Source organism: Pollachius pollachius, assembly GCF_949987615.1.
Source record: "Pollachius pollachius genome assembly, chromosome: 5".
NCBI lineage: Eukaryota > Metazoa > Chordata > Actinopteri > Gadiformes > Gadidae > Pollachius > Pollachius pollachius.
This window is the reverse complement of record NC_136938.1, coordinates 9,495,028-9,508,389: the sequence shown is the minus strand read 5'-3', so window position 1 is coordinate 9,508,389 and position 13,362 is coordinate 9,495,028. Positions and strand designations below refer to the sequence as shown.

Sequence of the window (13,362 nt, the reverse complement as noted above, 5' to 3'; positions counted from 1 at the left end):
TGCATATGTTGCTCTGCCTGTAATAAAGGCCATGTTGTGTTGATAGAGGAGACTCTGGTTTGTCCTAACTGACTACAGTCCTGTGTACAAACCTGTTTGTATTCAGTTCATCGTAGCTGTGGAACAGCAAGGCACTTCTGGTTTCTGCTAGAACTGTAAATAGATCCATTTGAACTTGTCAATAAAGAGAGTTTACTTTTCCTTTGTGACTTGTTATGCAGCAAATGATTCTGTCCTGATGTGTTTTATTCAACCTTTTAAAAATGACACACAAACTATGGCCTATCGTCCAACCTATGGGATTCAATACCCCTGTATGAAATTAATAATATTAGCTAATGTTTACTTCTGTTTCCACAACCACACAAAGATTGCACAGGTTCAACACATTTGATTAATTGCCTTCATCATTGTTGTTTTGCAGGTATAACAAAGAAAAATCAAAATCTTTACAAGTAAGCCTACCTGCTGGGAACTGCCGACATAGCCCCTTGGGTACACCTTCTGGTCTACAGTAAGGGAAGAGAGCTGGCAGACATTGGTGGCTGGGAAACCAAAATAGCTTATTGATCCAGCAGCCATGTTGGTTAGCTGGGTGGGGAAACCTCCTAGAATATTTGGGGAAACCATGGCAACTCAAAGGACATGCATTATTAATGCTACATTGATGGGGAAATTGAAAGAACTACTCAAACATTATCCTGGTTTCCGTTGTAGAAAGTTTACCCACCCAAGTTACCAATATGGCAGCTAATTGACAGGTCGATAGCGGAATAGTTTATATATAGTATAACAAACAATCTTTCATGCCCATGGTTTCGGTCTATTTAACACAAAGATATTCAGAGTGACACAGACAGTCCTCCACCATCACACATGCCATATAGGACGGGAACTAACAATCCCAACCCAGAAAGACAATGTCAATTGAATCTTTTTTAATATATTTGTATATATATATATATATATATATATATATATATATGTATCAGTGCAGACACAGAGATATGATAGATGTTCCAAATTGATCTTGGGTATGCTTGTTATCATTTATATAATTAATTGATAAGTTCATGTTATTGGTATTAAGCAAACTAGTAATATATATAATTAATCTGAAAAAAATTCCATAAAAGTACAGCTAACCGAGCGTATATAATACATGGCAAGAACAGTGCACGGCGTCTTTTTTCCGAGCGCTTCAGAAAGGCACAATAGTTGTCACTGCAGCTCCTTTGCAGGCGACTGATCAACTAATAGATTGGACGAGACTCGTCACCCTTGTAAACAAGAAAATGGAGGAGAAAGTTGATCTTGCTGTGTCCTTCTATCCTTTCTGATTGTAACAGTTGTTGAGACACTCATATAATTCCCCAGTTTTGTAACATTGTGTTTAATGGGCAAGCACCCTCTAGCAGTTGGTAGCAGAAGTGACAGAGGGGCGTGACGCAATCATTGCTTTATCAGGGAGTTAAGAATTGAGAGTGGAAAAGGAATTAACCAGGCACATTTTTGGTGTCTCCTGATTCCTTTTGATGATTTTCGTCGTATTAAAAACATGACAACAAAGGCAGTGTCTCTGAAATTACTTCTGTTCTGCAGTCTGGAGCTCCAGACAGCAGCACAATTTGCACTCCAAAGAATTACCACGGACAAGAAAGTATAAGGTGTCTCTGATCGCGAACACAGCTGCAAGGGCTGTGAGTTTTCTCGAGCATCCTTCGGAGCAAGAATAATCTGCGGCATGGAAAACGTACCTCATAGAGACTTGCGGAATAAATTAATCTGAATGCACCCATCAGCTTTCTTCTCTGCACGGCCTTGAGCTGATGGACAGCATGCTAGCTTTCCTGGGAAATCTCAAGCTGGTTACCTTGTCACTTAACTGTTACTGCAACGGCGACCAACGCAGGTACAAGCAGCTCTGGCTAACACGATTACACAGGATTAACAGGCTCTGGGCAGAGCGGAGTTAATTTATTTTCCGCCGTCAGCAACGCTGCATGGTCGTTCTTGATCTCGCCTCTATCAACGTATTGATGACTCGGGAAATAATGGTTGTCACTGCCACCGCAGCAGCTCAATGACAGCCACCCACAGACCTTTTCTATTACTACGCAAAATAGCCGCAAAGCTGTTCTGATTCTGGGCCTGCTAACATGCTCTAGACTTCTGATGTCCTCCTCGCTGAATTTCCAGACCTCACAGAGCCGCCCTTCTCATCTAATGCTATCAAGCATGGACTAGAAGATCACATCTTGAAAAATCGCCCACCTGTCGACAAAATGCCCAAGCTCGTCATCTCGACCGAATGAAACTCCACGTTGCAAAGGCAAGGTTCAACACCATGGAGCACCTTGGCATCATTGACCTGATCTTCAATGTGTCTCTCCTCCATCGACTTCCCACCTCATCACAAAGGAGGAGGCAGTGCCACTGCTGAAGAAGCTGGAGGCCTAGATGGTCTTCAACTAAGGCATCAACTCACGGTGGAGGACAACTCACGGTGGAGGACAAAGGACAAGTTTTGGGCATGGTGAACTTTTATCATCACTTTATTCCTAGAGCAGCTCAGCTCATGTGGCTTTTTTGCGCGGCACGCCGTTGACTGGTCAACAGAGCGAGACAGAGCATTTATGGACACGTTAAAGGCTTTGGCTGACCATGCTAGCACATCCGTTTACGTATTCACCGATTGCTATCGCCACAGATGCTTCGGACTATGCAATCACCATAACAAAGCTCCACTGACACATCTCTCGGTAACCAGAAGAAGGTTGGACGCCTTAAAAAAAAACGCTGCATCAAGCGCCGTTTTTCAGAGCACTCCACCTTAATTGTGTGGCAGCTCAAAGCACCTCTTGTGCTTTCAGCTGATATTATCTGAAAAAATACCAGATATTTTCCGAAAGGCGCTGTTGTCATAGGCTACGCGGCTATTCAGGTAACCAATCAATATAAGATGGTGCGGGACTTTTACACAAGAAAATGGAGGAGAAATATGCTCTTATCGTCTCCCTCGCTCTAGAACTTTATGACAAATATGGATAATAAAAAGAATGTGCATGTAACAGAGTTACAAATAACCGGTTAGACATGAAGTTGTCATATAATGTTTCTATGACAACATAGCATAAGGTGACAAGATTTCTGAAAGAGAAAACGGTGAACTTTGTGGTTTGGCAGTTCATAATGTATTACAAAATTAGGGAATATTTCTATTGTATAGTCTATTGTGTATATAAGGCCATGCCTGCTTATGGTATAAAGTCAATAGCTAGACTGCTGCTTATCGAAATCACGTCAGAGCCACTCAGCATGAGACTTAATTACCAACCATCTCTGAAGTAATATTCGTGAGAAAACTAGAACCGTTGCCATTTATAAACGTATTCATATTTATTATTGGATCCTGTTTGAAAAACGGAGATATTAACCGCGGACAGCTCCAGCCAGGGACAGGGAACGCGGACCTACCCCGGAAAACGATCACTCTGCACCCGGGCGCAGCGTTTTTTCTCTGACCGCACCAGCGCTTCAACCCTCCGCTTCCCCCCCCCCCCGCACCTTGCCAGCGCTTTTCTGACAGAAAAAAAAGCTATGTTTACACGGCTCCTGGGGCCTGACAAGGTAGAAAATTAACCGTGGTGAAGTTAGTTTGTTGTTGGATATTCGACAGATATTCGCATATTTATTTCGGGTTCATCAGCGGTTCCTGCTGTCGTGCTTTCAGTCAGTCTTGGCGGACAACCATCAGCGGTTCCTGCCGTGCTTTCAGTTAGTCTAGGCGGACCACCAAGGGACACCCACTTGCCCCTGACTGCTTGCTTTTCATATGGGGACAGTCAATAAATTACTCCATTAATTTCCTATGGAAAATAGCTTTTTGCGCCATAGCTTCCATTGTATGGGACCCAAACTCACCAAACCAATGCAGAGCTGGTCTACTAGGCGGTACTAATTAGACACACCCAAGGATAATATAATTTGTTGCACCTACAATTTTATTCGATTTTTTAAAGAATCCCATTAATTTCCTATGGAAAGTGGCTTTCTGCTCAAAAGCTTTCATGGTAAGGTACAAAAACACACAAAACCAGTGCAGATAGAACCGTTCTATAGGTGGTACTTATGAGACACACCAAAAGATAATATATTTTTTTGCACCTACAATTTTATTCGATTTGTTAAAGAATCGTATTAATTTTTTATGGATAATAGCTTTTTGCTTAATCGTTTGCATGGTATGGCACCAAAACACCTAAAAACAATGCAGAACTGTTCTACTGGGTGTTACTAATTAGACAAACCCAAGTATAATAGAATCGCACCTACAATTTGATTACATTTTTTAAAGAATCCCATTAATTTCCTATGGAAAATAGCTTTTGCTCAATAGCTTCTTGCTCAAAGGCTTCCATGGTAGGCCACCAAAACACACCAAACCAATGCAGAACTGTTGGTACTAATTAGACGCACCATAGGATAATATACTTTTTTGCACCTACAATTTTATTAAATTTTTTAAAGAATCCTATTCATTTCCTATGGAAAATAGCTTTATGCTCAATAGCTTCCATGGTATGGGATGGGCCCCAAACACCTCAAACCAATGCAGAACTGTTCTACTAGGTGGTACAAATTACTTTAGCCATACCCAAGGATAATATTATTTGTTGCACCTACTGTAATATCCTTTATTATCTTAAAAGAATGGACAGACAGCTGTGTAACATTTAGGTTGGCTTTTACTGAACACTAGTCAGGGCAGTACAATGAGCATGACATTCATATGTCTACTACCACGTTGTACTACCCAGTGCTTCAACTTACATGGTATTTAAATACCTATGCTTCCACCTAGGGGACAGGACGGAGATAACACCCCCCCCCCCCCTTAAGCTTTGTGCTTCTTCCAGTGAACACAAACTAACATAATATACATCTTGCTGAGTAAATAATTTTTAAAACAAATTTCCTGAGCTAAACTATATTTACCCAGATGCCATAAACTCTTATTTGACCATGACACTGAACTAAAAGTAGACTGAATGTCAATTGGAGGGGTTAGGGTTAGGGTAAGGGTTAGAACTTTACCACTAGGTGGTACTAATTAGACACAACCAAGGATGATAGAATTTGTTGCAAAGAATCCCATTCATTTTCTATGGAAAATAGCTTTTTGCTCAATAGCTTCCATGGTATGGTACAAAAACACCCCAAACCAATGCAGAACTGTTCTACTAGGTGATACTAATTAGACACACCCAAGGATAATATAATTTGTTGCGCAAAACTATGTTTCTAATTAGAACCACCTAGTATAATTCCCATACCATGGAACTAAGCTATTGACCAAAAAGCCATTTTCCATAGGAAATGAATGGAGTATTTTATTGACGGTCCCTATGTGAAAAGCAATTTGTCAGGAGCAAGTGGGTGTCCTTGGTTGTCTGCCGTGACTGACTGAAAGAACGACAGGAAACTCTGATGAACCCGAAATGAATATGCGAATATCTGTCGAATTTCCATCAACAAACTAAATTCACCACGGTATCCTAGCCTATGTATTTTAGAGCGAACAATCACATGTAATTAATACGGACCGCCTATACCAGAAACAGTAATTCATCTAGTTGTATGTGGGATATCATTCCGTTTTCAATTATAAACATTAATTTCCTAAACTATTTAACATTTCGTCCTTTTAGGTATTTCATAAACTACGGGTAACTCTGTGGTACATACAGTACACAACCCTCAGTCAACGATGGCTGCGCCAGCACGACCGCGCATGCCTGAAGGAATGCTGAAAACATTAGCTTTTCGGGACGACGATAGACCTAACACAGCAGTCATTCTTGTTTACCCGTTGTTAACAAAGTAATACTAGTTGAGCGTGAGTGAGCGAATGCTGTTGCGGTCGTTGTGTGGGCCTGTGTGTGAGCGAGGCGATGTCCATTTGCGTGTGTGTGGCTAGCTGAATGCAGTTTCCTCTATTTTTCGGTAGACTTGTAGTCTGTGTATCGGAGAGCATATCGCAAGTTTCCATCGCGCTACTACTGGGCTTTAAGCTTTCTTGACAAGGAGTCCAACTATGTCGGCGAATAAAACAAAGAAAGTAAAAATGGCTACTAAATCATGCCCAGATTGTGACCAACAGGTAAGCTCTGACGTTATTGATAAAATGCATGCATTATTTGTTTTTAGATATTGGTCTTCCAGATGATGTTGTGTGTGTAGTAGGGTATGGTTACACCATAACATGTTACAAATCCATTATTGAACATAGCATTTGTTGCAGTAGGCCCAGCTTTAAAACGATGGTGCAGGTAGGCTACCTAATTATACCATTATATATTAGGGGTTGGTTAAACTCTGCAAGCTATCACGTATGAGTAATTAAATAAAAAAATAAAAAATAGGTCATAACTCCCAATACGACAGACGGGTTAGGCCTACTTTCTTTTTCGGTGTGCGTTTCAATGCGCTGTCTTGCTGTTCGTTTGTCGAATATTTATTTATACGATGGTTATTAAGGGGATGAGAGACGTCTCTATAGATTAAAATCTATATCTGATCGACCTTGATGGTCATACAATTATCAACGTGTTAAGAAGTCATGACGTTGATTGGTAAGTGGGTTAAATTCACGGCCCAAGCCTGGCACATACCATTAATAGATAACCTTTTAAGGGGATGAGGGAAGTGGCTGAACTACTTTTAAATAATCATGTTATATATATTTAATCAGTTGGCTGTCATACCCAATCGACGCCCCTGTGGGCAATATACTAAAACGTCAGTCCAAGTCTGTGAATGTAGGCTCATAATATAGTTGGTGCTGCTTGTGTCAATAAAGTGTACCGATTTGTACAATGTATAACTGTATGGCTTCTTATTTCGCTTATTTTTGTGCAAATGTCATAGCTAAGAAGTAATAGTTTTCTATAAAAACAATTTCATGAATTCCCCCCAAAACAATAGTAATCAAAACATAACCATACCATCTGCTATACATTGAAAAATGTGCTGTTACACACATGCAGAAGGAGGATTGTTTTAATATATATTATTCAGATCAGAAGACACAGTAGGCATTACGTAGATAACTATTCAACTGTTTGATATCATTGGAGAAAGTTAACCATTATCTCTCAAACCTTTTCTTCATAGAACTGGAATAGACTCAAGATTTAGAATTGCACTATGTGAATAGAGTGCTGTTTTGTCTGTGCCGGTTATGTCCAGCTTGTACCAAACACTTGAAGCAAGCTGGTCAGTAACTTGAGCCAGCTCTAACCGGTCCACCAGTTAAGACCCCGATATGAGACCCAAAACCCTGTGAGATTCCCACACACGGGAGGCCAGTTCATTGACCTCAGCTGGGAAAGGACAACTCTTGTACCTTTTGCACAAGGGAGAAAAAATAAAAAGTAAAGTACTCATTGCAGCGTCCAGCATATGCACAAAGGTCTCCTCTCTATCCTGTCAGGCTCTGTCAGGCTCTCCAATCCTTTTTTAGACAGGGATAGTTAGCCTAATGGCTGACCCAAATGTGCCTGGATATTCAAGTCGTTTTAAAAGTCTTCCTTGCTGATGCTTCGTTGGGGCATGACGTCTTCATTCACTGCCAACTGCAGCATATGAGCCATGCACTGCAAAGAGAGACGTTATCCAGACGTCTCTTGCACAAGTACATGGTTTATTTTAGTTTTCGACCAGACACTGGGCAGCCAAGCTCAACATGGACATTTTGCTGACACTTAAGTAAAACTGACGGACTATGCGCCATCTAAAAAACATGAACGTGGTTTGAATCTGTGTTGTAGATTCATAGAGAAAAAAAAGAGTCTACCAGGGATTGTATGATGTGGGTTGAAGTACTTCATTAAACAATAGAATCCCTGGTCTTCACTGAGGATGGAGGGTTATCATGCCATGACCTGGATCATCTTTCTGATTATCTCCTTTAACCTGTGACTGTTGTGTGATGCATACAATGCAGAGGGTTTCTGTGACATTGGGCTGGCTCACTGCAGCTTTGCTAGCAGCTAGCTCAGGCTGTTGAGGTATAAGCGGTGTGATGCACATGGTGAATTACATTTTATGGCCCGAAAGTTTTAGCAGGATTTGCTTCCCGGCCTGGTGGTGAGATTAGTATTTTAGATTAGTATTTTAGTCATGATAATTTGAAAACTGCATCACCAACTAACCGTTACTTGTTACAAAAAGCTACAAATTTTCCCAGTAGTTTACTGAAGTGTGAATTTATCACACTGGGGTTAGGCCTTCCCAATATCTATTGTCAATGTCAACCCTGTTTTATTGAGTCAACAGCCTTAGTTTTAGAATGTTACAGGCTCAGCGTCCAATTTAATGATCAATCCTTCTCATGTTTGTTCCTTCTAGATTCCAGTTGCGTGCAAGTCTTGCACGTGTGGCTTTATATTTATTAGCCGGAAGCTGCTCAGTGCAAAGCCAAATGATCGGCCATCTTCAGCAATAGCAGGTAAAGTCTTTTTTTTTTTTATTCCAAAGAATTAAACATCTCCACATACCTCAAATCTCCCCACTCAGGATTTTTTGTGCATGAAGTTCATTAACCCTTAGCAGGGATTAACTTTATGCTCCAGGGATTCAGTGTTAAGGAATTTCAAGTACTTACCGAAATTAATCTGTTTAGTTATTTCTATTCTATTTCTCTTGCCTCAAGATCGTTTCAAAGCATACTGTTACGTCTTCTTCTTCCAGTTATTGATTGTTTGGTGGAGAAGTTTCCATTTCCTTTTTCTAACCACTTGTTTTTGTAATGTAATGTCTCTTTTTAAATTATGAAATTAATAACATTTAATAAGGGTTGCAAAATACAATCTATTTTTAATGCATAGTAATATTCATCATTGCTGCATTAACTTCTTCAGAAAAGTTGGACCCAAAGCGGAGAAGAACGGAGCGCATCCGTCGAGATCACATCGACTCCCCCATGGTGAACGATTTGGAGAACAGGAGACACTCTCGCTCCAACAGCCAGTCAGACCCCATCCGCAGGGGGCGTGGAAGACCAAAGACGGTCGGCCTAAAGAAACCCGAAGAAGAGAAAGGTAACATTTTTTTATTGATTTGAAGGTGGTGCAATGCCATGATACATGGCTTGTGTTCTGACTAGGGATGGATATTTGCCCACAAAATAAACATTGAAGGAATCGTATTGTCTGTTGAGGTGTTTCAAGATCTACAATATTGAATGGGGGTGCACCGATTGATCAGACAGCAACAGATCATTATTGGCCGATAAATGCTAAATGGATGATTGGTGCTGCTGATCATCTTGTCAAATGAAAGCTGATCAGGCAATGTAAAATAATTGAGTTTGATATAAATAATGGCAAATTTCACGCTCAAAATCACCTCAATCTTAGGTGCAATATACCACCATGCATAGCCCAGTACTGAAAATAAGCCCACACATTGCCATCTTCTGGTAGATGCTTTTATTTAGTGTGGAGGCTATATTTCTTTACAGGCTTTCACTATTTCCTACACAAGGCACTCTCCCTCATTGCAATTAGATGTGGGGATCTATGAATGTTTGATTGACATTCCCTGGTAACCCAAGACTGCGAGTAACATGTTATGCATTGTATAGCATGCATTTAACCGAAATAAACCAATTTGATTCCATATTAACATCTTATCCTGCGTTTTAAAGTATATGCAATTTAGTAGAGATTTGGACCGTCATTTCAAATTTGGAAATGCAGTAACTGTTCTCATTGCTGCCTTCAGTCCTGCTTGTGGTTTAGTATGGTAATGCTGCATTAATAAACAACTTGCAATTTTTATCTACAGAAAAACAGGAGAAGGAAGTGGACATCTATGCAAATCTCTCAGACGAGAAGGCTTTTGTGTTCTCGGTGGCGTTGGCTGAAATCAACCGCAAGATCCTGGGTCAGAGGCTGATATTATAGATGCCACTGCAATATACAGAGTACTTTGAATAAGTAACTTGTAAAACATTGAGGAGAGACGGGACAACCAAAGACGATGGGAAATGGCAGCTCCAGAAATCTGACTTGCATCGGCGTGCATCAGGTGGATTGATGACATGGATGAAGCCTGCAATGGAAGTACTCTGTCCTTCTACATGCACTGTTATGTGTCCGGCCTTCATGGGTTAGAAATCCTGAAATTGTCACCTGAAACACGGCATAATCATTAAATATAAGTGCTTCTCTGTGAATATCTTTGCTGAAGCAACACGTTAGAACATAGTTTTGCCTTAATTGATTAATTAAGTCCATGTTAATTGATAAACCTTTATGGACACTTCATTATAAAAGTGAGCCATCTAAAGATTTTAAGGGAAATAAAGATGTGGGATGTTGTTGGGAATTATTTTTAATGTTCTGTTCATATGTTGTCATTTAAATATAATCTATAATCGAAAAATGTTCGTCATTATTGATGTGCATTTTATGGTTCCTGTAATATGTATATGTAATAATCTCTATGAGGTACCTCATTAACTCTAATTTTACTGGTCTAAACGTTTTTAACCAATTGCAAGAGGGAGCCACTGGCATTGGCGCTACAGTATACTTTTATTTTAGAGAAAGTGAGCATTTAACTCAACGCATTAAGGCTCATATCACGGGTAGTTCCGAACCAGCAATCTGATGTGTCACTAGACATTTAGCAAATGAGCTAATTATTTTTAGTACATCAAACATAATGAACAGAGGAATTGACATTAGCCTAATTCAATTCAGCTGTGACCCCAAACGCGTATATATAGGGCTGCAGCTGGAACTGACTTTCTTTCGACTGTGTCGCGGTTAAGAATGTTGAGTGTAGTTTAGCAAACTCGCGGACCGGTTCGTTTGAACCCGTTTAATTCTTGCGTAAACCCTCCTGAGCTAAAGCCACGCTTGTGGGAGTGACCTCCAACCAAATTCTGTGTGGCCCTCTGACCTTCACATGTGCTTAATTGACCCTCCGACCTCCACCTGTTTGACACTGTCGATTAATCAACCCTTTTTGTTCTCCAAAAAAATTTTGTTAAAGGAAAACCAAACACCATATTTATATGAACACAAAAGTGCCATCCCACCCACTTCTGGTACTTTCATTTATCTAAAAGTGTAATTCCGGCGAATATTGAACACAGGGTCTTTTTCGGCATAAAGACCCATAAAATAAGCCCTGCAGACACTTTTTTTCGTTGATAATCGAGTATGGAGCTTGCCCACGAATGCCCGGAGCAGCCCAAATGGCTTCCATGTTATTGTCTAGGGGCAGTGTAAACGCTTCCAAATCAAAGTTTTATAGAGGTGCCAAAAAAATTAAAACAACCAAGTATCAAGAGGGGAGATGCTAAGTTAAATTTGTTTGCGCCTCTATTATATTATTTACAGTAGCCGGTAATCAACTTGTGTTGGCTTATTTTATAGGTCTTCATGCCGAAAAAGACCCTGGGTTAAATTTTCGCTGGAATTACACTTAAAGGGAAGGGACGGGCTTTATTGCAGTTCTGGCTCTCTATTTTACACAAGCCACTCCCACTTGCTAAAATACTATTAGGGTATAGCTACAATGTTTGATTACCGAGTAACTAAACTGCCAGTAACGGGTAATCTTACTACTATAATAGCAGGCCTGTTGCACCAGTTACTCAAGTTACTTTTGTGCGCATGTGCCAAGCAGCCTGAAGCTCACACACAGCACACGCGAACGCATACATACACCACAAACACGCACATGCACACCGCATACACACACCACACACACAAACAAATGTCTTCAATATTGATATCCCCCCTCCCCCCTGCGGACTGTTTTAGTTGTTTTATTTTTCTTATGTTTTGTATGTATGCTATGTGTGACTGTAGGCTACTGTTGCCTGGGTTGGCCAGGACGCTGGAAGAGATGTTTTATCTCAATGATGATTATTATTTTCAACTAACCAATACTAATTGATTTACATGCATAGTATACTACACTTTACATTGAACAATTACCCCTGTTACCCTAAATTGAGTAATTTTATAATGTAATCAAATGCTCACACACTAGCTGCTTTCAGACACACGTGTAAATCCTGATATTCTCCTGATGGGCCGTATGTGTGAACAACATATCCTGACATTTGTACCCTGAAAATCTCCTGAATAATACTACCCCTGAGGTAGTATTTTCTCCGTAGGAAATGTAAATTACTTTATATTTGAATGAGGAGTAGAAAGTCTGTATTTCTCACACCACTTCAGTGGGCGTGTTGATGACGCTCCTACATGTCGAGTGGCCCTCTAAATGATAATCAGCCTGTTGGCTTTCGTTCGCTGAATGGTTAAGAAATATTACAATGTTGGGACTGCTTTTAAGAGTAATTTGTGGTGAACGAATGTTATACGTTGTAAAATTATAGGCAAAATGTTATTATATTATGCGCTCAGAAATTTGTTGCATTATCGACTGGGGTTTCCACATTATTGCTATGGGTTTAATTACAACTAGAGGTTGAGCGAAAACTCTAGTTAATACAATAGCAAGCAATATGATCTTTTTTTTTTAAAAAAAACATGTATTTTAATCAAGGTTTGCAATTCCATGTCAACACCACCATGTGGAAAATGAAAGTTGGCCTACTATTATACCTGTTGGTTGCAACAATCAAATCGCTACATGAATGTGTATTTTGAGAAATGGCACTCTGATGATGGACTTTTAGATTAGATTTTCTGTTCATATTTGACCTTACAAACGACTAGTCACTTGCCCTCAAACTGCTACCTGGAGTAGTCAAAAGTTAAAGTTCAATATGTTTTTTTTGTTAGACCTTCTCTCTGACAATGTCTCATCACTTTCTACCTTAACGTGTGACAACTGCTAACTGATTACTTATGTTTTGACAATTTTGATATAACTAATTGCAACCAATTTGATTTAATTTTATACTTGACAAAACCAATTTAGTTAGTTGTGTGTCAATTTCAAACAGAGCTAGATGGTCTTAAAACTACATATATATATATATATATATATTTTTTTTTTACTTCAATAAGATGACATTAAGTTTTCCCTGGTGCTTTGAGCATATTTTTGAGTAGGAAACGGCTAGCCAATAGTTCTATTTGACGGTTAATGTTGGATTTACACCGCATTCATTTGAAACATTTAAAAGGCTGAGGTGCTATTAAAAAATAAGGCCCTCTTTGAATGTTCTTTGCAAATGATTGTCCTGGACTGTCAAATCAATATTTGTCCATGTTAATGGTTTTATTGTGGTCACATTTAGTACCTGATGACATCACGTTGACCCGTCAGGTAGCAAGTGCTAAGCCCAACCTAAAGAAAACCCTC

The 13,362-nt window shown here is 39.8% G+C and overlaps 1 protein-coding gene across 1 annotated transcript; it reads left to right on the top strand.

The window, feature by feature from the left end:
- The first annotated feature begins 5,785 nt into the window (after nucleotides 1–5,785).
- cUnh16orf87 (chromosome Un C16orf87 homolog) lies at nucleotides 5,786–10,427 on the top strand. Its single transcript, XM_079736187.1, has 4 exons — nucleotides 5,786–6,163; nucleotides 8,413–8,512; nucleotides 8,925–9,104; nucleotides 9,853–10,427. Exons 1-4 carry the CDS (start codon nucleotides 6,098–6,100, stop codon nucleotides 9,969–9,971), a joined length of 465 nt encoding a protein of 154 aa, XP_079592313.1. The 5' UTR covers nucleotides 5,786–6,097; the 3' UTR covers nucleotides 9,972–10,427.
- The last annotated feature ends 2,935 nt before the right edge of the window (nucleotides 10,428–13,362 follow it).